At 35.7% G+C, this 24,558-nt stretch overlaps 4 protein-coding genes across 8 annotated transcripts; 3 read left to right on the plus strand and 1 right to left on the minus strand.

The window, feature by feature from the left end:
- Positions 1 to 1,778: 1,778 nt before the first annotated feature.
- Positions 1,779 to 4,727, minus strand: LOC132163195 (transcription initiation factor TFIID subunit 7). Of its 3 annotated transcripts, none has more exons than XM_059573383.2 (6): positions 4,447 to 4,727; positions 3,829 to 3,951; positions 2,969 to 3,102; positions 2,759 to 2,878; positions 2,516 to 2,587; positions 1,779 to 2,092 (listed from the first exon to the last, which is right to left on the minus strand). In XM_059573383.2, the coding sequence occupies exons 2-6, from the start codon at positions 3,947 to 3,949 to the stop codon at positions 1,931 to 1,933; spliced, it is 609 nt and encodes a 202-aa protein (XP_059429366.1). In that variant the 5' UTR covers positions 3,950 to 3,951; positions 4,447 to 4,727; the 3' UTR covers positions 1,779 to 1,930. The 3 variants fall into 3 exon arrangements, with proteins under 3 accessions (XP_059429366.1, XP_059429364.1, XP_059429365.1); XM_059573381.2 differs by having other exon boundaries at positions 1,779 to 2,085; positions 2,506 to 2,587; XM_059573382.2 differs by lacking the exon at positions 4,447 to 4,727 and adding an exon at positions 4,118 to 4,204 and having other exon boundaries at positions 1,779 to 2,085; positions 2,506 to 2,587.
- A 1,474-nt stretch (positions 4,728 to 6,201) lies between these two features.
- Positions 6,202 to 11,272, plus strand: LOC132163194 (serine/arginine-rich SC35-like splicing factor SCL30A). 2 transcript variants are annotated; one of them, XM_059573379.2, is made up of 6 exons: positions 6,202 to 6,326; positions 7,097 to 7,258; positions 8,176 to 8,253; positions 9,097 to 9,261; positions 10,267 to 10,410; positions 10,877 to 11,272. In XM_059573379.2, exons 2-6 carry the CDS (start codon positions 7,116 to 7,118, stop codon positions 11,079 to 11,081), a joined length of 735 nt encoding a protein of 244 aa, XP_059429362.1. In that variant the 5' UTR covers positions 6,202 to 6,326; positions 7,097 to 7,115; the 3' UTR covers positions 11,082 to 11,272. The 2 variants fall into 2 exon arrangements, with proteins under 2 accessions (XP_059429362.1, XP_059429363.1); XM_059573380.2 differs by having other exon boundaries at positions 7,102 to 7,258.
- A 2,098-nt stretch (positions 11,273 to 13,370) lies between these two features.
- LOC132164588 (O-Glycosyl hydrolases family 17 protein) lies at positions 13,371 to 18,412 on the plus strand. Its single transcript, XM_059575124.2, has 5 exons — positions 13,371 to 13,533; positions 15,554 to 15,684; positions 16,365 to 17,612; positions 17,868 to 17,895; positions 17,985 to 18,412. Exons 2-5 carry the CDS (start codon positions 15,618 to 15,620, stop codon positions 18,133 to 18,135), a joined length of 1,494 nt encoding a protein of 497 aa, XP_059431107.2. The 5' UTR covers positions 13,371 to 13,533; positions 15,554 to 15,617; the 3' UTR covers positions 18,136 to 18,412.
- Positions 18,413 to 18,971: 559 nt separating this feature from the next.
- FUS9 (Ubiquitin-conjugating enzyme family protein) lies at positions 18,972 to 23,388 on the plus strand. Of its 2 annotated transcripts, none has more exons than XM_059572963.2 (4): positions 18,972 to 19,267; positions 21,209 to 21,282; positions 22,391 to 22,538; positions 22,866 to 23,388. In XM_059572963.2, exons 1-4 carry the CDS (start codon positions 19,060 to 19,062, stop codon positions 22,964 to 22,966), a joined length of 531 nt encoding a protein of 176 aa, XP_059428946.1. In that variant the 5' UTR covers positions 18,972 to 19,059; the 3' UTR covers positions 22,967 to 23,388. The 2 variants fall into 2 exon arrangements, with proteins under 2 accessions (XP_059428946.1, XP_059428947.1); XM_059572964.2 differs by having other exon boundaries at positions 22,869 to 23,388.
- Positions 23,389 to 24,558: the final 1,170 nt, after the last annotated feature.

Raw genomic sequence — 24,558 nt, forward strand, 5'->3', positions numbered from 1 at the left:
TCTGGCAATTAATTCTAAAGCTGTTCCATCATAGGAGCGTGGAGCACATGGAATTTATAACTGAGTTGAAGAGATGTTCCAGGATTTTCCAGCATGATAGTCAGAACATTAGCTGTTGTGCCCTGTTTATGCAATATAATATCCATAGTACAAAATATGTCTCTTCTCACCCCCATGACATCGAGTCTAGGGCTGCATAATTTGTCCAAACTCACTGATTGTGAAATTGTTATCAGGCCCAAAACCAACACCCAGATACAAACAGTGAAGATGATGCCCAACAGAACAACAAAAAAAAGAAAGAAAAGGTTTATCTACAAAGAAACATCAAAAAGATTATAGTAAGGCCTGCTAATTTGATGAGAATGAAGGTAGATGTAGAAGTTGCATACAATCCTCACTATAGTTAGCCTAATTGCAAGATTAGAGCCTGCATGAGATACTCCAAAGTGAATGAAAAGGTGAGCAACTGAGCAAGTGTCTTCTTCCCTGCCTAATAAATGAAAATTCCTCTTCTGATTTCTACTTTCAATAACTATATTCCTCTCACTCTCTTACAGACAGACCATGGCAAATCTCTATAACAGAATCGATTAGACACTTCCAAGTCTCCAAGTCTTCTTCTACACCCTCCCGGTGAAGCCTGTGGTGGGATTGCATACAGAATCTTCACATCAACTAGGACAGGCAAATTGCTCACATCACCATGAATTAATGTTGACAATTTTTTATATGACCTATGAATCCAATACGAAATTAGTAGATTAGAGTTGAAGGACCTGACATGTTTAATTAAAGAGGTCAAGTTATGATTGACTTTTACAGTCTTATATTTATGTTTTGACACGACCCAATCTTGACACACAATGACAATATAAAGGTTGACAATTTTTTTACATGACCCGTGAACCCGACATATACTCAAAACGAAATTAATATGTTAGAGTTGAGGAGTCCAATCTATTTAATTGAGTCAAATTAGAGTTAACTTATATAGTCCTGTACCTATGTCTTAACACAATCCAAACTAAATATATACATACACAAATATACACCCCTACCAGAGATGTTCTCCAGTTCCTTGGCAATCTCTCTTCCTGGTCTGCTTCAAAAATTTAGCATAATGAAATCTACACTGCGTACAACCTTGCTAAATGGACTGCTTCCACCTCATCTAGCAGTATCCTAAAAGCATTCCCATCGTACTCCACTCTGCACTCTGTAACTTGGATCAAGTGAGACTTTAAACCGCCAAAATCCTTCCACCACCCACCCACCCACGCACCCACCAACCACCACCACCCCCCCCCCCCCCCCCCCCCCTTTTATTCCTTGTTCCTTTCTGTCTTATATTTCTTAACTTCCCCCCAAAAAAAAAAAATCTTCATAGGTAATAGGGGGAGCCACTTTATATTCCCCACAAGAAGACAAGATCCGAAATATTCCACCCACACTTGTAGGATTGCAAATTCTGTTGACCTGCAATATGTATCTGGCCCAAACCCTAATTTCTTCTTTAACTAAAGGAGATTCTGATCGCATAAATCAAGGGAACACAAAAAAAAGTGTGTAAAGACCTAGGCAATGCTCTTAATTTGCCAACATACTTTAGTCCAACACCATTTCTGGTATCCATAATTTCCACCAAAAACAACAAGAAACTTGGAATACAAACGGCAACTCGCCTACCTATCATAATTCTACGCCTCCGTAATTTTAACAATTAAACAAAATCACCTTACCACCTTATGTGGAAATTCTTCACAATGCACACCATATAGCTAGAACCTAACAGAACCAAATTAATTCGTGTGTTGAATTACAAAACAAGACAAGATACAAAAAAACAAAACAAAATATTCAAACTAACAGCAATACATGCTCTTATTATTCGTATAAACATACTTTAAATTCTACAAGTGGCTTCAATTCAAATTGAGTCATCAGATTCATCAGAGTCGCTTCTGTCAGGCTCCCCAGCATTTGTTCCAACCTCTGGGGCATCTGCCTTTACAACAGGCGCAGGCACAGGTTTTTTACTTGCATTTCGGACACTTCCATCTACATCTTCCTCTTGCTCAGCAGCTTCAGCATGTGAACAACTCAATCAAGGAATAATCAATGTACATAAACATGACATAACAGTCTTCATCACCAGACATTGAAAACTATGACTAATTCCATCATTCACAAACAAGCAATACATCAAATCATACTCTCATATTTTTCTGTGAAACAATGTACCAAGTGCCTTGACCTAACATCCTCAGCTTAGTGACACATTGAATTAGAGGTGAAAACAAGATAAAAAGCATAAGAACATACTTCCAAATGAACCATAACAGTCAATTTTAGCCCACCATTTTTTTGGATTTAAATCAAACTGTGCAACCATTACCCCAATCCCAATCAGCCACTGGAATCTTAAACTGACATTCAAAGCTTAGATTATTTCCCTTTGAGTGTAATCTCACAACAATACTAATCAAGTAAAAGTACACTAACATATAAGGATATCAACATTCTCCGCTGCTGCACCAGCATGGATCTTCACTAAATCTTTCAGGACACGCTGTACAAGCTCAGGCTGCAGAATGTAACGAAGTTGCAGTCAGTACAAACATCAGATTGAAAAGGAAAGTGAAGAGAAAACTACAAAGTAACATCCCATAATGCTATTCTCTTACTATTAATCCTTTCCCCCTCTCCTTCAAAAATATTAATGTCATGTTAAATCTTTGAAATAACTGATTTATACATTTAGATCTGGCTCCCTGCGAAATCTCCGCTTTCGAGCATCCCTCATAGGAGGGGTGAGACCATGTCTGTACTCCACCACATCTGGAGTATCATCACCTGCTTCTCTAACCATAATCATCTGTTACAACCAGCAGTTCATACGGTTGCATTAGAATGAAGAAATCAAGTCTTTAATTGTCAATAATGATAATGACAAAGAGCACTTTACCTGACCAACATCTGCAGTCTTGATCAATACACTGTCATCATATGTTTTATATGATTCCACAACACAAGGAAGATCCAACAGTGATGCAGGGAAATGATCATTGCCAATGACAAACGTGCCACTCTTCCCATCCTCTGCAATGTAAGATAATTTTAAGTTCACAATTAGACCAAGAAGGCAGGTCACTCAACAATAATATTGGCCATAAATCCTTTCTTTTTTTTCTTATCATTTGCTCCTACACTAGGCAAATCAACTACTTCTACAAATATTATTTAACAACTCAACATAAAAGGTTTTACCTTTGAATTTAAAAACCTACTTTAAAAAGTGAATGGAAGAGCACAAATAAAGAACTGGAAAAGGGAGGTTTTGAAGTGGTGAAGAGTGAATGCCGATATCAAAGATGCATGTTGCAATTTGAGTAAAATATAAATTTTCATAAAAACCAGCTGCTTTTTTTAAAAAAAAAAAGAAAAAAAGAAAAAAAGAAGCTCGACACCATATTGTTAGCACATAACAAGAAGATAGGTATAACTTTACAGAAAGAGAAATTTAATTAAATATCACTTGGCCATAACCTTTAGGAAACGGATCAATATAATGACATAGCACTTCTGAACCAATAATATATTTCAAGATTCAGACCATTAGAAAAGCAAAGAACGTGTAACGATTTGACACACCAGTTATGTCATCTTTAAACGTAACGATATGCCATAAGAAAACCAAATTGGGATAAGCAAAGAACCTTTTTTTTTTTTTGGCTCCTTTTCTTTTGGGTTACTCAAATTTTGCTTTCCAAGCACATCAGAAACTCATTATGTAGTATCTTTGATGAAAAAGAGTTCATTTCTCACCAGAAAAGGACAAATCCAATGACTTGTCGTCAGAAGATGAAGCATTTTCACTTTCACTCAAAAGGCGGTCTAATCGCTCTGCAACAGAAGGTGGAACTCTGAGTATGAACTGCTCGTCCATTACTGGAAAAAATAAAAAACATCAAATTAATTGGCCTAAATTAATCAAAATCACAATTCCACAAAGCTCTAAAGCATCATTCACCTTATAAAAAGGCCACCTTTAGATTACAAATTGCATTTCTATAAGCAATAATTGCAACCCAGATAACAAATTAATAATAATTACCAAATATTTTACATTTATTGATCAGAATCTCTTTGTGCAATAAAATTCAACTCCTTTTGCATTGTCCTATAGGCCAAGGAATTCAAAAGGAAAAGGAGAATTAATTTATTCTTTTTTCGCATCAAATCAATCCATTTTTCACGGGGGAAAAAAAAAACCCCGAATAAGTGAAACCATCAAGTCGAAAAACTTAATCTGCAATCCAGAAAAGTCCCTTAGCCAAGCCCCAAAAACCCCAAATGAAACCTTTTTAAAAAAAGTATATATAATAATAATAATAATAATAAATAAAAAAAAAAGATATCCCAAATAAACAGTACAAATCTCACCCAATCTCGTTCTCTCTCCCAGTCTCCTTCTGTTGAGAGTCAATCCCTTCGTGTTTCTGCAGATAAGCTTCTCTCACAGTGCATACGTGATATGAGGGTGTGGGTCTGCGATGGGAAGGAAAAAATTGAGAGATTTGGAATTGGAAGGAAGGAAGGTGAAGAAGTTGATGAACGTGAGAGAGATTTTAGGATATGGGAGAGTTGGAAGGAAGGGTAGTTTTTTCTTGGAGGGAAAAAGGAAAGTGAAGATGGAGAGTGGCCCGAGTGGGGAGAGGAGAGAGCAGAGAGAATACTGATTTTATTTTTTTATTTTTATGAATATAATAAACTATGAGGATTCTCAATGGAAGAGCCAAATATTACTTTTATCTAAAATGACTCTTCAAATGTTTAAAAAAACATCTACATTGAATTAGCCAAAAGAAAATGTAAAATAGATATTTGATTGGAAGAGCTAAAAAAAAAAGTTAAATGTAGCAACATTTTGTAAGAGAGCCATTTTATTTTTTTATTGTTTCTCTCACCTGTTTTCTCTTTTTCCCAATTTTTTTTTTCTACTTTTTATCTGCATGTTCTCTTTTTTCTCAAAATTTTTCCTATTTTTCTTCTCACATGTTCTTTTTTTCCCAAAACTTTTCTCATTTTTAATAATATTTAAATGATATAAATAAAAATATAGCTAATCGGATGTGGTTGCATTTAAAAATTCATTAGCTAAACTAGATAAAAGTGAATTTTGATGAGCCATTTTGTATAAAAATTTGACTCATCTATCGGGAATGCTCTTAGGTAGCTACAGATTTCTCAATGTATTAGAAACATTGTAGCAACTCAATTGTGTACGTGGGACCGCCTTTTCCTTATTTGATTAAAAAAAAAAAAAAACCCAATAGTGTAGGTTATATTTGTTTATGAGGGTTAGCTTAATCGGTTTCGGACCATGTCTTATGAAGCAGATGTCACTAGTTATAATTCTTATTCCTCTCTTAAGGGGAATTGAAAGCCACCCCTAAGGGCCTATTCAGCCACCCTCGTGGCCCTAGGGGGTGGTTCAGCCACCCCTAGGACCAAACTCAAAAAATATTATACATTTATTTATTTTGCCCAATATGCCACAATGTGTAGGGAATCAAAAGTGATTCCCTATATATTATTTTAATGTAACATTTATTTTTCCTCTCTTATCTTTAATTATTTTGTCTTTAATTGAGGATTGTGTTGAGATTTTATGAAAAAAGTTAGGGTACATAGAAAATTTGTATTTCATAATGAAATAATATTTTAATGATATATGGAAAAGTAATAACCTATTGTAAAATATATTTTCATAGGGAAGCAATTAGTAGTTTTGTACAATAAATTTAGAGAAAATCAAAAGAAAGCTGCTGCTAGTGCTCTAAGAGCATCCATATTATTGAGCTCTACAAATAAAAATTAAATTTGAAGAGAAAAACTCACTTTTTTAAATTTGAAGAGTCACTTTTAAAATGAATCAAATATCAAACCCTCTATATCCTTTTATACTTTATTTAAATATTATTATTTTCTTATTTTTTTAATTATTTTTTTTGTTAATAATGAAGTAGAGAGCTAATTAAATGACTATTTTTGTGAGTTTTTGAAAATTTTAAAGTAAACCAAATTTAAAGAGCCATCCCATGCTCGAAGCTTTTACATAATTGCTGCTGGGCACGTGTCATACAAACCCTAGACGCTATATAAGAAGCGCACGCGCGAGGCATATAAGGTGACACGCGCAGGCACTCGAGTACCGTCGTTCCAAGTCTATAGCGATTCCAAGCTAAACCAAACGTCTCGCTCTCGATTTTGCCCAAAACCTCGCCCGCCGCACCCAACCCTCGCCGATTTGCACCCTTCAGGTCTCTCTCTCTCTCTCTCTCTCACTCTCTCTCTATGTATATATACGCGAGCGCAATAGTTAGGGTTTAGGGATTTATGGTGTGCCCTAATTTATTTTATTTTATTTTTGTTTCTAATGCTCAAATGACATTAACGTTCACGGTTCTCTAAATTATTACTTCGACCAGTGTAGGATTTAGTATAGTTGTTTTGATTTGGGGGATAAATGTTTTTACTATTATTTGGGATTGTTTCATTGTTTCTAGGGTTTTACTGTGGTGGTTTGAGTAATTGGAATTTCGTTATATTTGAAACGCGTGCATGTAATATGTGTTGAAGTGAGTATAGAGTAGAGAAGAAAGGAAGATTTATTTTTTGTATGGACATTCGATTGCGTGTTTGAATCATTCTGTTCTGTAGCATAATGTGGGAAAATGAACCATTACCTTCATATACATATGGTTTTAATATGTATACGTAGCAGAAGCAGTTAACTTGCCTGTCTTGTAATTTGTTGGGTTGAACAATACGACCTATCTCAAGCAATTAATTTGATCTTGGTGATGTAATTATACCTTGTGGAATACATGTTAGTGACCTTTTATGAGTATATTTTTAGATTTAAATGCTTAATTTGATAGTAATCTTTTTGAATAAGTAGCCATTTGAGCTTATGGCTTAAGTTTGCCACATCTGATTTGTATTAAATATGTGATCTTGGTTACTTTACTGTTTTGCCTTTTATTTTTTAGTTTCATATTTTAATGGATCTCTTGAAATTGGTTAATAGGGCAGACTATTATCTATAAATGAGGGGGAGAAGTTATACTCCATCACCGCCAAGGGGCTATGGCAGGAGAGGACGGAGCCCTAGCCCTAGGGGTCGCCATGGTGGTCATAGTAGGGATGCTCCTACTAGCCTTCTTGTTCGTAACCTTCGCCACGACTGTAGGTTTGTTCCTATACACTATTATTCCTACTTTATTAACTACTTATCAAATAAAAAAAAAAAAATTCCTATTTTATTAACTATGTTTCTTTGGTAGAATGCAAGAATTCCATTGTTGTCCATTTACAAGTTCAAGCCAAGCATCTTAGATTGTTTCTTTACTGTTGATGTTTCTATGGAATTTCAATGGCTTTGTACTTTTTTATTTGGCATTTGAATGTAGAGCGGTACTAAGCCAGTATGGAAATGAGGATATTTTTCCATTCATATTCCATTGAACGGTTATAGGCTTTCTTTAAATGTTAGGATCTATTTGTTTTTTCTTCACAATTTGTGATATGAATGCAAGTTTCAAGTTTTTGTGTGCGCTTAATTTGTGTAATATGTGATGTTTTTATTTGTTAGTTTGAGTTGAGCAATGGTGGGGTGAGCTGTGATACGAATCACATTGCATACCTTATCATTTATAGAGATATGATCATATACTTGCATTATTTATTTGCATGCTGCTAGATTGTCATGTAGTAAGGTGTTGATTAATATGGTTTGATCTGTTCAAGTCCTATTCCTTGGTGATTAATACTGATGTTTTATGGTTTTTAGATAAACATATTCTTTTTAGAGATCAGAATTGCTAAGTTTTATTGAGACACTTTTTAGAATGTTCGAGGTTACAAGTTAGATATTCTCTTGATGAAGTGGGATGGTTGGTGCTTTGTCTTTGTTTGTTATCACAGGATCAAATGTGGTTGTGATGTTGTGACTGCTTTGCATTTTTGCAAGTGTTTATTGTCGAAAAGAATTTTGTTTCGATTTTATCCATTAAATTCTTTATATTCTGGCTTTTCAATCCTAGATATTTTGGCATTATGCTTCTCTGTTACGACATATCGTTTATTTTAACCTCTGCTTTTATACAGGCCAGAGGACCTTCGTAGACCATTTGGGCAGTTTGGTAATCTCAAAGATATTTACTTGCCGAAGGATTACTATACTGGGTGAGCGTTAGAGCATATGTAAACTAACTACAAGAGTTGACTTTGCTTGGCTGATGAGAATCTCTTTGTAAATTTTAAATTCTCTAAGCTATAATGGAGTTTTACAGTTAGTTTTTTCCTTGTTTCATGAAAGCCAATCTCACGTTTAGTAACAATTTGAATGATCATCTTAATTTTTGAAAAGAAAAAAAAAATAGAAACATTAAACTTCTTTTCTGATATCTGTTTTCAGGAACTTTTTATGGAAAATCTCTCTCTCTCTCTCTCTCTCTCTCTTATTTTCCTAACATTTTTTTGTGTGTGATTTGTTTAGCCAAATTTCTTAAAATTTTAATCATCATCTTTTGTTAAATGTTTACAATATTCTAACATGATTTGGAACTTTGTTTTTTGAAATGCGGCCTGCTCTGCTAAGTTCCTTCTTTTAAACTGTTTTGTTTTGGGGTCTTTTCTTCATTTGCTCCTGTTGGGTGTGTTTATTGAAGTTCTTGAGATTTAACAGTGAAACTAAAGTTTTGAAGACAACAATCAAGTAGTTAAGAGTTCTTTTGAAGATGATGTTAATGGTAGTGAAGATTGGAAGGAAGTTGGGTTTGAATACATTGTGAAGATGTTGCAAGTCTTGAAGAATTTCAAGTCATCTTAAAACTGACACTTACAAGGTCAGCAGCCAAGTGCTTGCATTTTTATCATGACCTTCCATATTACTGGGGTTTATTTTGGACAATTTCATCAGCAAGGTTTATGGTGTGCAAAGTATCTCGCTCAGTTATACCTTTCAGCACAGCCCATGTTTTGACACTGTTTTCTTTCCCTTTTCTTGAACCTATTCATTTTTTGCAGAGAACCTCGTGGTTTTGGCTTTGTGCAATTTGTTGACCCAGCCGATGCTGCAGAGGCAAAATATCACATGGATGGTCAGATCCTTCTTGGCCGTGAGTTGACTGTTGTCTTTGCGGAGGAGAACAGGAAGAAGCCGGTTGATATGAGGCATAGGGAACGAGGAAGGTAATTTTCCCTTTTTCATTGGAATTGGTTCTCTTGTTAAACCATTGTGTAATTAATTATTTATTACAGAGTTGGTATTACAAGTCCTTATCTCTTATTGTATTGATTTTTATAGTAATTTTAATTTTCCTTTTTAAATTGATGAATTTATAAGTTAAGTTATATTATAAATAACTTATGTACTTTAATAAGATTGGTTTATTACTTATATAAAAAGAAAAAACTTATATACTTATATTTTGATATATTATAAATTTGATTTCAAAAGAAAAGTAACAAGAGGGTTTTCAATCCAGAAAATCTATTTATCCTTTTTATCTTTAAATATTTCAAACTTTTAATTTTCTTGATTCCTTTTTGGCGGTACATGACCATTTTAATTGTATTCTAATATTTATTTAATTGCATTTAATGTACATGTTTATGTAGTATATTGTATTTATGTGCGTGTACAGTGTATCTGGTGCTGTCAGATTTTGAAGCCTCTGTGAAGCTTATTAGCAACACATGAAGGATGATGAGTGATGTTGATGTTAGATTATTTGTTGAAAAGTTGAAAGAATTGTAGTTTAGTTTTAGCCCCAAGGGGTTGGCTCAAGTGGTAAGAGCCTTGGTCTTTGTGGTAGTCCCATGAGGTCCAAGATTCGAATCTCCTTGGGTGCAAACAATTCCTTGGGGCAAGCCCGCTGGCGAAGCTAGAGTTTTACCTGATCTGTGTGGAGGGGTACACGATGTGGCCTAGTCTTAGAGGCGTCATAAAAAAAAAAAAAAATTGTATTTTAGTTTCTCTAAGATACGTATTATCTATAATACTAGGAAGGAGATTCCTCTGATTGTATCTTTCACAAATCATAGAATATCTTCATTCTCATCTTTTTATCTACCATTCATGAAAGGATAATGCTTGCTGTCTCCCCCCCCTCCCCAACGAACCACATAAACACACCATACAGTCCACACCCCTCAGTTTCGTCATGAGTTTTGATTTGACGTTTTAAATTGTAGGGGTCGATATAATGATCGAAGACGGTCACCCCCACGTTACTCTCGATCGCCTAGGTACTCCCGCTCTCCACCTCCACGTCGTGTAAGATCTCGGTCCCGAAGCCGTGATTATTCCCCACCCCCAAAACAGAGGCATGACTCAAGGTATGAAATGAAGCCAATTGCTGTTGATTTTCTTTTCTCTAATAGTGGCATTCATTATTTCAAAGTTTTTTTTTCCTTGACTTGCTTTGGAAGATGATTTTATATTTGATCTTAAAATCATGGAAAGTATCTATTATGAAGTGCTAGCCAAACATTGCTTGCTTAGGAAGATAATTTCATGTTAAAATCCTTATTTAAACAGGTGAGAGATCTTTATGTTGTTTTTCTCTATCTATAATTTGTTTACTTGTGTCTACTATTTATTGTTAGCTGCCCAACTGGGCGTCCACTGCCTTGTGCTATCTGTCACATTGAAAGGTTGCTGTTCTTTCCTTCCATAATTTGTTTACCTTGGCTGTTTGCTATCCCTGTTCCCTACTGAAGTGATTCAGTGCTAAATGTTTCTTGCCAGCTTTTTAGTGCTTATACATTTTGCAATGTGGCTTTGTTTCTTTTTCTGAGACAGATCTGTTTCACCCCAAGAGAGAAAGTACAGTCGAGAAAGGTCGTACCCTCGGCACAGTCGAGAGAGGTCATATTCGCGATCTCCACCCTATAATGGCTCAAGGAGCCGGAGTCAAACTCCATCTAGGGGCCCGAGCAGAAGCCGAAGTCCTAACCATGAAGAGTACTCTAGGCAACCAAATGGAGACAGGTCTCCTAGTCAGTGATCTACTTGAAACAGTCCACTCTTATGCTAGCTTGTTATTGGATTTATTTTGCACTTTCTGTCGAGTTTATGTTAGTTTCTGTTGTGCTCAACGAATTTGATCTAGATTCTTGTTCTGTCCTGATATTTTAGAGTATGCTTGTTGATTGCATATGGTTATGGAAGATCTTGAATCTATGAATTCTTTTGGAAGGGGTGTTGTTGGAAAATATGGTTGATACAAATAGACTGGAGTTGCTAATATGTTGTGCCATCCATGACAGTCTAAAATTTACAAAAGAACAGAGCGTGTGCATTAAGAGAACCAGACTGAGGACCATGACAAGGCAATAATTAACGGAGGAGATATTAATCTTGCAATGATGTTAATCCGGTGATGTTGAGAAGTGTAAATGATTTTTTTATTTGAAGCCGTTGTGTTTTGTCATAATTAAGGTTGACATTGAAGATCAACAAATAAGCCTTTTTGTTGGATTTTCACCACTAGAAATCCGGATCCAGTTCCTCTTTTTTTATTTTATTTTTTATTCTTTGTCAGCGTCGTTTGATAAGAGAAAAAGTATTTTATAGTTTAGCCGGTCAGTACGCATGAGAGCTACCAAACAATCGTTTTGTCTGCCTGATAGGACGCTCGATAGTCGATACTACTGTTTCTTTTGATTGTTTTGTATTTCTGAGAGAGGGGGAGGGAATCGGGGGGATCTTTGTTGCCCGAGTAAAAGGCGTTGCATAAAGAGGAAATAACTTTTGACGTTTTGTATCCACAAAATTTCACTTTACAACTAAGCAGCATCTATGCTTATTGTGTGCTCTCTGTTCAATTTGATTCTTTCTCTCCTCGGTATTTCATTTGGGACCCATATTTGTTAAATTGAGATGATTTATGATACCCTGCTCGCCACTTTTGTGGGTTTAGTGTAAAATATGTTTTTCTTTTGGCAGCCAAAAGAAAAAGGTTTTCTTTTTCTTGACCCACCTTCTTCCGGCCTCCAACCAAGCCATCGTCTTCAAAATAGGATCTTCTCAATCTTAACTGAAGTTGAGGGAAACAATTTTATGATTCATATTAGATTTTATAACATCTAATTGTGTACACAGTATTAATTTAAAATATCACGTCACCGTACGTAGCATATACACCGTTAGATATTATGAAATTTAATATAGAATTTTGGATTATAAAATGGTTTTTCATTGAAATGAAGAGGATCCAGATCCACCAAGTCCTGCAAAGAAGTTTAATAGCAAAAAATTACATCATGAAAGCTCAATAGTGAAAACAAATTATTTTATACTAATGTCACACATATTAATAAAATCATACTTAGAATTCATATAAACAATAAAATGACACTCCATGTGTCAAATACACAAAAGATCAAACCATAGAAAGAGTTGACTCCAAATTGGTTACCATTTTTTCCAGAGCCAACTACATTACTATCTATGAACCAATAGAAGATCAACTTCCTCCCAATGTTTGATTTTATGTGGGGTCATTTTTATAGCATTATAGCATATTTCTAATCGTTTGTATTGGGTTTACAAAAAAAAAAAAAAGGTTTGTACTGGGCCTCGAAAACCCAATAAGAAAAGCCCACCACAACTTAGAGTCATGGCTGTTTTAAGTTAAAAATCCCAAATAATAATTGAACTAATTATGAAGTGTAACCTTTTCGATATCTTTCGACTTTCATCTCAAACCTGATTAGAACCGTTCTCACGAGGCCATGACTTTTCAACTCCTTCAAGCTCACAAATATGACTTTTGGAGGGAAAATCACCAAAAGGGCCTCTTGCATGGTACCTATATAATAATATCATGTAAATAAATATTAAAAAATATATAATAAGTACAAGCGATAATGTCGATGCGTGCCACCAAGATTCAAGCATCCATACTTTTTAAACAAATTTGCAAAAAAAAAAAAAGAAAACAGTCAACAACAATAAAATAGGACTCTGTCTGTATCTGTCTGTTTACTGTAACACTCAGTTGGTCAGATTAACAGAGAAGCTGCCATTGGAGGTTTCTTCATCTCTGTCGCCTTCTGTTTATTTTGGGTCTCCTCTGTAACCTTTCATTAGTATTTGTTAAATCTGAGTTATGTTTGTTTTAAAATATAATTGGTAAAGTGGGGTATAGTTTATCACTGTTAGAATTATTATTTTTTTCCCAAAAAGGTTTTGTATAGCTCTCGAAGTAAGTTTGTTTTTTTTTTTTTTTTTTGTTGCGGTGTTCTGGCTTCCACATTTAAGGAATAGGTCTTTTAACTCGGTGGGGCTTTGATAATCTTTCTATTTTCTTTCTCAGATTCCTTGTTCTAGGCACTTGGTTCTGTGTCTCAAGCATTTAACTTTCTTTGTGTTTCTGTGGGGTTTTGTTTTGTTAGTTCTTTGGAAGCGGTACAGTGTAGATAACTCAGTCCCTTCAGCTGGGCAAGTTGGATCAGGTACTCTTTCACTGTTCAGTCTTCATTTCTACATCTGAGTTCAGTCTTTCTTCTTCCTTTTTTTCCTTTTGGTTTCTGGCTTCTTTGATAATGGATGGGTTTTGGGTTTTGGCTGGCATATGGGTGCTTTTCAATTTGATTTTTTTGGGGAAGGTGGGGATTGTGCTCCTGGGTTTTCTTAGTTTAGGAGTTTTATTTCTAGTTTTGTACTTTTTGTTTTCCTTGAGGTACTGGATTTTTATTTTTACTTTCTTAAAATATTGAATAGCTGATTTGCATGTAAAGACTACAGTTATTTTGTTACTGTTAGTTTTTAGATTATTCAGGCTCAGCTTTGGATGTATAAAACTTGTCTCTTTGTTTCTTACAATTATGAGTAGGAATATCTACTCGAAAGGTTGTACATTCCTGCTTTTATTCCTTGTTATTTGTACTTTTATTTGCTTGCAATTGAGTTTCGCAATCTGTCCCTTTATTGGCTTATGCGATAGTCGTTTAGTGTTGGGGTTTAGGGTTTGTGAGAGTTGAATGTACAGCTTGGGAAGTATTTTCTCAGGTTTGTGCCCAACTGTTAGGTTTTATGCTGGCTAATTCAGTGTCAAAACTAAGTTGGTTGTAAGTTTAGGTTTAGTTGATTAAGCTGGAACATGATTTGGTGTCTAAAGTTGAAGAACTGAGGCCGCCGTTTGCAAGATGGTTGATAGCAGTTCGAACTTGATCTTCAAGGAAATTCAAGACTTGAGATACGAGAACTTTGGTCGTTGGAAGTTCGAACAAAGGTCTTCATACTTTAGAAATTCAAGTTCCCAAGAAGGTCAATCGCACCAAGTCCGAATGATGAAGAAGTCAAGGTGTTTACAAGTTTACCCAAAAGCCTAGGTCGCAGGACCATTCAAAGTTCATTCTAATGGAGATGTTTCACAATAGCCACATAGAAGCTCGGTTGCAAGCTGTTCACAGAAGGTTCGAACAAGATCTTTATTGGGGTAGATCTGAGACGCTTGGTCGTAACTCCGATCATACCATGTTCGAACGTTGCCATTGAGAAAACCGTGAAACCCTAGCACACGTTAGAACACTTTACTTAACCGTTTGAATGTTGTGGCTTTAAACTGAGTTTTTTCAGAAACTGACTTGCACCAAAACCTTAGTTTTTCCTAGGGTCAATATAGGCGTCCTTATACACGATTTTCAGATGATCCTTTGGATGTTATTTTGTGCTCTTGAAGAGAACCTTAGATTTATTATGCCTTCATTCTTAAACCTCTCCTAGACTTTGTTTAAACCACACAGACAAAAACAAACAACCTTCAGCCACCAAAGTTCCGGGTTGTAGAGAAAGTTTGATAAAAAAAATATTTGCTTGAGTTCTGGAGCTACTGCAGTAGGAAACAAACAGGTCGTTTGTTTGGTACAATTCAGGTTTACTACAAAGGTTTTGTAAGTATAATTGATTGTAATTTGAAATCTTCTATGGTGGATAAGTTTCTTGGGGTTGACTACTCTAGGAGTGGTTTTACTTTTGAAGAGTTCTTCAAAAGTTTTCACTTCGTCACCAAATTGATTTGTTTGATATTTTTATTGTTTTATTTGATTTTGGTGATTGTGCTTGTAGTTGCAATAATTTTACTAGTTGTGATTGTTGGAAAACACCTATTCACCCAACCCCCCCCCCCCAAAGAGTTATTTGGGGTCATTGGGCGATTCACTAACAATGTTATATTTAATCTCATTGTTGTCATTGCTACTTGATGTGAGATTCAGACCACTTAACCAACTTTACCACTTACACTAGAATATTCTAAGAAATCTCCCCTTTCACATGTGAAAATGAAACTACACGGCTATCCTCCCCCTTGAACCAAAGCCTTCTCAATCCAATATGATTTGTAGTTCATACTAAATGTTTCTTTAATTCACCCCCCCCACCCCAAATGTTATCCTTATGTTTGCTTTTTCTTAAGTATGTTGGCTATTTAGGGTCTGATTGCATTTGGTATGTGCTTGCTGAATTTGGCAGTTTGCAGTTCCTTAAGAGTGAGAGGCTCAGAAGTGGAGGCTAGATTAACTTTTTCTTGGATCGGATGTTGCTTGAAAAATGTCTTGGAAGTCTGCTTTTGCTCGTTGTTGGCATTTTTACCCATGCGTTAGGTAATTTAATACAGTTCTGGTCTCTTTTGCCACAGCTGTTTTCATATTCAAGACACAATGAATTATGTCGATTAAATTATGAGCACAATCTGGATTTAGAATTGGGAGCTTGTCTTTCTAGTAAGAATACAGATATCAACAGTAAGGATGACTATCTTAAAGGACTAAACTAATTTATCATTGCCCAGTTTGTGTCTGTGTTTGCTCTTGATTATGTAAACTCCAATGTCATTGTTATGGCCACAGTATATCTCTTTTGCAAGTTCATCACTTAGGATTGTTACGGATGAATGTAAAAGCAAATTGTGATAATTCACAATGGAATAGCTAAACCTATGATATGAAATTGTACTTGACTTCTGCTTTAGGTAATGCCTCAGAAGGTATGGTCTTGGGATGTTTTGAAGGCCGTTCATGAAGCATTTTATATCCTTTTGTCTAATTAGGTTGTTGAGAGAAAGGCTTGCTAAAGTAAAGACATCTCATAAAGGCAAATAAAATTTCCAGACGTAAAAACAATATCATACAGTAGTTCTTCACGATAATGGAAAGGTTGGGATGGGTTAGATACGGAAGCTGTTAGGGCCATTTAAATCTTGGAGATAGTTCAATACAATGTCATATTATTATCTTTCTCATAGATCATCTTTTGTCACTGAATCATAGCTGTGAACCTGTAGGTGCATTTGTAGGGATAAACATTGGAACCGATGTTTCCAATCTGCCACAAGCTTCAGATATTGTTGCAATTCTCAAAGCCCATCAAATTACTCATGTGCGCCTTTATGACACTGATTCTCACATGCTGAAAGCCCTGTCTGACAGTGGGATTGAGGTAATTGTTGGTGTCACAAATCAGCAAGTGCTAGGGATTGGAGAATCTGCATCAGCAGCAGCAGCTTGGATTAATAAAAATGTTGCAGCTTACTTGCCTTCGACCAATATTACGTCCATTGCAGTCGGCAGTGAGGTTCTTACCTCAATCCCTAATGCTGCCCCGGTTTTAGTTTCCGCTATGAATTACCTTCATAAAGCCCTAGTTGCTGCAAACCTAAATTTTCAGGTCAAAGTTTCAACTCCCCAATCCATGGACATAATCCCTAGACCTTTCCCTCCTTCCACTGCCACCTTTAATTCGTCATGGAATTCTACTATTTACCAACTCCTTCAGTTTTTGAAAAACACAAACTCATATTACATGTTAAATGCCTATCCTTATTATGGATACACTAAAGGGGATGGCATTTTCCCGATTGATTATGCTCTTTTCCGACCGCTTCCCTCGGTCAAGCAGATTGTCGACCCAAACACTCTTTTCCACTATAGCAGCATGTTTGATGCTATGGTGGATGCTGCCTATTATTCTATAGATGCTTTTAATTTTTCGGGAATCCCTATTGTCGTGACGGAGACTGGCTGGCCATGGTTAGGTGGAGCAGGTGAGCCTGATGCAACTGTAGAAAATGCTGAGACCTACATTGATAATCTGATCCAGCGAGTTCTAAATAATTCAGGTCCACCAAGTCAGCCTAGTATTCCTATTAACACCTATATCTATGAATTGTTCAATGAAGATAAGAGGCCTGGGCCAGTGTCAGAAAAAAACTGGGGTGTGTTTTTCGCTAATGAGACGGCTGTTTACCCTTTGAGTTTCAGTACTTCTGACCAAATTACAGAAAATTCTTCTGCGGTTTTCTGTGTGGTGAAATCTGGTGCAGATTCCGATGCGTTGCGAGATGGCCTAAACTGGGCTTGTGGGCCAGGCCAAGCTAACTGCTCTGCCATTCAATCAGGGCAGCCATGTTATAACCCTGATACTCTTGAAAACCATGCTTCTTTTGCTTATAATGATTATTATCAAAAGAAGCGTAGTGTTGGTGGAACATGTGATTTTAGTGGTACAGCTATGACCACCACAAAGGATCCCAGTGAGTTCTCAAAACCATTCTCTGTGTTAATTTTATGCATGTATCTAGGAAATCTATCCAGATTCATCTGATGTAATGAAGTAAACAATGTTTACCATTAACTGATGTAAAGATTATTATAATGATGCCTGTTGGTGGCAATGCCTGCAAACTTGGATAGTAGTCTTCTTGGAGGCTTGAACTATGTATTCATCTTCCATCTTCTCTTTCTAATTTTTTTGTTCCTTGATTTTGTTGGTGGATACCACCTTGCAGGTTATGGATCCTGTAAATTTTCAGGAAGGTGAGAATCTGAATCAATTTACTCCCAGAAAAAAAAAAAAGTTAATATTTTTAGGGTCTTGGCTCTAAACATGTGATCTTCTGAAACAGTTCTAATTCCGGCACAAGTGGGGGACTTACGCCTGCAGTAGCACTTGGACCTGCAACAAACCCCATTGATGGGAGTTCGAGTTCAATTCCGCAGGTTCCAAAGCTTCAGCATCTGATATCTGCAACATTTTTTGCTCTACTGTTGCTTTGACTTGGAGATCCTTCCAGTTTTCTACCATATTGAGGGGTTAAAGCAGCACTGTTGAGATTGTAATTTGATGAATTCGAAAGGAACTGGACAGGCTCAGTGACATAGATGAAATGCTCGTGTCTCGATCATTGTTCATCAATTTTGTTTCTCTGGTTTTCCTTTTTTCCTCCACCTTTGTTTGTTATTATACTTTGTAGGAAGTGGTGAATAGATTGTAGTTGACTAAAATGCAATTAAGATTCCTTCAAAATAGGACAAAGTTTACCTTTTTTCTTTTTTTCTTTCAATCCGTCTATTATGCTTACGGCACATTATTTTTTAAGTCACATGATCTATTAAAAATGCACGTGAGAATTACTTGCTTCTAAAACAGATGTCAGTTTAATAGAATGTGAAAACTTTATTATGTAAAAATAATGATTGCTTGTGGCCGCATCTTGATCAAAATTCAAGTGCACATGACAATGTTCTAGAAAAAATATTATACTAAATTCAATTAAATCTTAAGATCGGTATGAATCTTTATTATCTAATCAACATGTTATACGTATTTTTGAAGGATTTGGCAATATCGACCAATTGAAGAAGAGAAGTAAAATGTTTTAAATACATTGGACAAATGAATTTATCAATATTCGACCTTTTGTTTTAATATTTTCATTGATAAATTATTAGGTGAAAGAAGGTTTGCATTAGAATACGAATAGATAGTGATTTTATCCTTACGTTGTCATCAAATCAGAGTGGCGCAGCGGAAGCGTGGTGGGCCCATAACCCACAGGTCCCAGGATCGAAACCTGGCTCTGATATATTAGAGTAGCTTCCGACCTTCCACCCTCTTTTTGGCTCCCTTCTTCTCTGGGCACAAAACGGTGCGTTTTTGCATTTGTCTTTCTTTCTATCCGTTTTCTGGTTCGCTCTCTGATGATGATGATGTCAGGAGGAGGAAGAGGAGGGAGATCATCATCAGCATCAACAGCAACAAAAACATCATCATGGGCAGTGTCAGCATCTGGGAAGAGGATCCAGAGAGAAATGGCGGAGCTGAACATGGACCCACCTCCTGACTGCTCCGCTGGGCCCAAGGGCGACAATCTCTACCACTGGGTTGCTACCATCGTTGGCCCCCAAGGTCCCCCCCACTTCCTTCTTCTTACTGGCTTGAGTACTATTCGGCTTGTTATGTTTTTCACTGAGTTGTTCCTGGGTTTCTGAGTGATGGGTTTGTGATGAAGTTTCGTTTTCAGGTTCAATTTATGCGGTTCGGGGTTTAGTTTGTTTTGAGTTCTTGCTTAAGAATTTACCCACTTTGCTTAATCTAAACTTGATATTTGTGGATTCGGGGTAATGGTAAAGTTGTGTTTGCCTTTTGTTTTGAGTTTTAGCTTGGACCTACCTTCTCAATTCTTGAGCTTTGGTTTTGATGAATTTTAGACTTCTGGTTTCAAGCTCTCAAATTTATGATTTGGGTTTACTTTGTTGTTCTAGTTTTAGCTTAAATTTGCTCACTTTCTCAATTTAAGGTTGAATTTCGATAGTGATGAGTTAAGGGTTGAATTTAAGGTTGAATTTCGATAGTGATGAGTTAAGGGTTTTGGTAAATGGTAATGAAGTTCTCTTCTTCAGCCATAACTTGGGTTTTCATATCGTTTGAATGTTAGCCTAAACTTGCTTTAGCAATATAAGCTTGAATTTTGATGATTTTGTGCGATGTTTCTCGGCTTCAGCCATAACTTGGGTTTCCATATCGTTTGAGTGTTGGCTTAGACTTGCTTTATCAATTTAAGCTTAAATTTTGATGATTTTGAGTAATGGTTCTCGTCTTCGGCCATAACTTGGGTTTCCATATCGTTTGAGTGCTGGCTTAAACCTGCTTTATCAATTTAAGCTCGAGTCTTTATGGTTTTGAGTAATGGGACTGGTGGTCAAATTCTGGTATTCAGCTCAATCTTGTGATTTGAGTTTACTTATTTTGAGAATTAGATTAAAACTACCCACTGCCTTGGTTTAAGCTTCAATTTCATAATTCTGAGAGAGGTATTGGTGATGAAGTGGCTTTCATGCTTGGTTTCTTGAATATGGCTCTCATTCTCTAAGTTTTTGGTTGAATCTGTTTCATTCAATAATTAATAGTCTCTCAATCTTTTGCTAGCCCTCTTCCCCCTCTAATTATGAAAGTGATCTTGTGCTTGTAGAAAAACAGTTCATGGTCTTGCTCAATTCCTTGCTATTTGATTATCTTTTAGCTGTTAGTATTAGCTTTGAGGTGGTGGGATAAAGGTCCATTTGATTGCTTATGAAACTGAGGTAGAAAATATAATTGTTTGCTGCCTAGCTGTTTGAATTTTTTCCCTTTAGTTTGTATCATTTGTTGATTGTTGAGAATGTTTTACTTCTTTTGTTATTTCACATCATTTGAAGAATAGAACCATGCCAAAGAAGGTTGTAATTGGCAAGTGTGTGAGTACAAAGTTTTCAATGATGTTATTAGTGTGGCCTCTGAAGTTTGATCTTACATACCATACAAGATACACTTTCTTTGGGTTGCTTAGAACAGAGATCACTCAGTAAGCAACCTAGCCTTATATAATTTCAATATTGAAAAAGCAGCTCAAGGGTGGCGAGAAGGTAGTATTCATTTCCTAGCCACACCCCAAATAAATGTATTTGCTTTTGTTTCTCATAGCTTTGGTTCCTTTTTCTTTGTTCTCTTGCATGTGTTGTCAAGGTCCTGTTTAGGGAAATAGAGAATACTGATAAAAAGGTTTATTAGAGTCAACAAACATGTCAGGCCAGTCTCCTTGTGGGTTCTTCCTCCCCACAGCACCCACGAGCACACACACCAACCCCCCTGTTATTTTGAGTTGGATTCCATTCGGTGCTGGTTTCTTGTTTTATAACCTGAATGAACTGTTCAAATGAATATGATTGAATTTTCCCATGTTTCCGAGTCCGTTGGTTTATGGTTGTAATGCTAGATACAAGCAAAAATGATTGTGAGGAATATAGTTTTGTCATTCACATGATTGACTTGACCATATTGACCAATTTTTTTGTGTCCATGTTTTTTTAGGAACACCATATGAAGGCGGTATATATTTCCTAGACATAACATTTCCAAGTGATTATCCTTTCAACCCTCCGAAGGTATGTTGAATTACGTTGATTTTTTGAAAAAAATCTTAAGTGGATCTGTAATCTCTTGTTTATCTAATAGGATTGGACAATTTGTAGTATGTCATCTTGAACATCAGAATACATATTTTATAAGCATATCACAGTATATCTTATATCATCCCCACCCCCATTTGGGCCAGCATGGTTCTTGTGGCAATTTTACCGTTTAAAGTTGGTGAACATGAGATAAATTGAAATTCTAAAGCACTGTTTTTTGTTTTTTTTTTTTCCAAAAATCATATACATATTTTATGGCCAAAATATGGAAATGGAAGGAGTTACAAAATTTTATAACCATCTTGAGAATGCAATGGGAATGGTATGTGAATTTAAGAAAAAAAGCACGGGAACTTTTGGAAACATAACAAACAGTAATCTTGATGCAACAATAAGCCTAAGGATTAAAACATAGGGGTAGGTAAGTATCTGGAAGAACCTTTTTTTTTTTAAAAAAAAAAAAAAAAATGGTTTTCTTTTGGTTTGTAAGTTACCCGCATGCCCATTGGGTTTTGAACCTACAATGTCATCTTCCTCCTTGTTCTTATAAGGAGAGGAGATCTCTTTTGAGCTGAAGCTCATTGACCTAGAAGAACATTTTTTTTAATGTAAATTGAAGCTTTATGGATACTTTACAGGTGTAAAATGATAGTACATACTGTTGTTGCATAAGGTGGGTGCTCTGCATTATTACGTTTGCATGTGTGAACATACACGGATCATCCAAAACTCATAATCAAATATTCACTATTTGAGTTCTAGTATATTATGCCACGATAACTTATAACTAAGCATCTTAGTTAATGTTAGAAGCCAGTCTTATGATTCAGAGAGATCTAAGGTTTAGTACAAAAATCCATAGATTGATAACAAATGAATATTGAATTTCTGAAAAAAAAAAAAAAAAAAAAAAAAAAGAATTATGCAAAATAAATGCAGATGTGTTGTATTAGTGCTTGTGGGAATCATCAACTCCTTGTTATGCTTTGATGTCCATTGTTTATTAGCTGGCAAAAAGGAACAAAAAAAAAAAGTCCATTGTTTACTCCAATCTGCTTTATTTATAACGTTATGTTTGCAGGTAGTGTTCAAAACTCGAATGTACCACTGCAATGTTGATACTGCTGGTAATTTGAGTTTAGACATCTTAAAGGATAGTTGGAGTCCAGCTCTTACAGTCACTAAGGTGCTACTTGCAATCAGATCATTTTTCACAAATCCTGACCCCTGTAAGTTCTTAGGATTTCTATTGGGCATTCATATTTCAATGAATATTCTAAAGATATTTAAATATCTTAATCTGTATTTGTATGGTGGGAAAGGGGGTTGAGGGTTTTGGATCTGTGATGCACAACCCTTGCACCTCACCAAACGACACTAGCCAATATCCAATCTTCCTTGCAACATAAAACACATTAAAGTTGGCCTTTTCACTTCTCAAATTGTAGCGATGCTGACACCTTCATAGCCTGTTTGAGAACTAAGATGTCACCAAATAACACTTGGGAAGTAGATGTGTGTTTATTGTACTGAATGTATGAATTTTCTCGTTGCAGCAGATAATCCGCTGATCCCTGGCATTGCTCGATTGTACTTGGCAGATAGAGCTAAACATGATGAACTTGCTGCAGAGTGGACAAGGCGCTTTGCCAAGTGACTCTGCTGCATCTGATGAAGTGCCCTTCGAATGGCAGATATATTTCTAACATCTTAATTCATGGATAGGTCAAAAGTTCTGGCTGAAGAAGAAGGAAAAAATGTTTGCAAATTTCACATGGCAACCTGCTAAACATATTATTCTAAGCTTCTGAAGATCCAGAATGTTTGAAAATGGCTGAAAGAGGCACACTGAATGGCATGCAACATGGACTCTGAAAAACCCTGTTTAAGAGTATATGTCTTAATATAATGGTTGGTTGGTGATTCTTCGTAGGAAAAAAATACTGTATCGGTCCATGAGTTTTGACCTTTTATCAAATCACTCCTTGGGGTTCAAAGCAATCTCAACCCTTTGTTTACTGTTTGACTTCAGGCTTTTCTTCGCCTTTCCTTAATGTTAACGCTACCATCACCAGATCATTCTTTGAGTCAAATTCGTACTACAAACAGTAAGAGGGTCCTCTTCAAAAAATTTCCATCCAGCTAATTTGACAGAAAATCAAAATGGTGTAATCTTTCAAACTCCAATGAAACTATGAATGCCATTATCGACTAATACATATGTTGTGAAAACTTTAAAATTATATGTAGAAGAGATGGAACTGGTTTCAGTTCCATGATGTGGTTTCCACGTATTGACCTGTAAGTTATTGATACAATTTTTCCAATTCTTCAAATATATATATATATATATATATATATATATATGGTCTTAAGGAAATCCTCAAAGAGGTTGGTGCTCTTTCTTGCCCTTTTTGATATATATATATATATATATATCAAAAAGGGCAAGAAAGAGCACCAACCTCTTTGAGGATTTCCTTAAGACCACTGCTATTTGGAGACAACAATCCAGCGTCACTAAAGGCCAAGTTTTGATCATACTGGATCAAACATGCAAGGGCTCAACTTCCTGCAGAGATCTGCTCACAAAACAAGGTCTTTCCTTTGCTGCTAAGATTTAATTAGGAAAACTTCACTTTGGCCCCTTGAACTTCTACTCGATTTTACAAACTCCCCTGAACTTTAAATCTCTCATTTTGGACCCCTTAACTTTCAATTACTCTCAATTAGAACCCTTCCGTTAATTTTAGCCATTAAAAATACAAAAAATGACCAAAATGTCCTTGATTTTATTTATTTTTTATTTTATTTTTTTAAAAAAACGTTTTGGAAGTTAAAATTTTATAGAAAAGTCAAGGGTATAAACATCATGTAACGTTTAAAATCTGACGAAGTGGTCCACATTGAGCGTAATTGAAAGTTCAGGAGTCCAAAATGAAAGATTTGGAAGTTCAGGGGTTTGTAAAATCGAGTGAAAGTTCAGAGGAACATAATTACTTAGTAGGGGAAACAATGAGACCATATTTACCATGATTCGACTAGATTCTTTTGGCTATAAGTTGTTGAGTAGGGTTAGTGAGCTCTTCATAATAATAAATATAATAATAATAATAATAATAATAATAATAATAAAGGAAAAATACATTTTACCACTGAACTATCCACTCATTTGTACTTTGACCTTAAATGTTTTAAAAGTGACACTTGACCCCCCAACTTCCAAATTGTTGCAATTCGACCATTCTA

The sequence above is a fragment of the Corylus avellana genome, chromosome 8 (assembly GCF_965113065.1).
Source record: "Corylus avellana chromosome 8, dhCorAvel1.hap1.2, whole genome shotgun sequence".
NCBI classification, from domain to species: domain Eukaryota; kingdom Viridiplantae; phylum Streptophyta; class Magnoliopsida; order Fagales; family Betulaceae; genus Corylus; species Corylus avellana.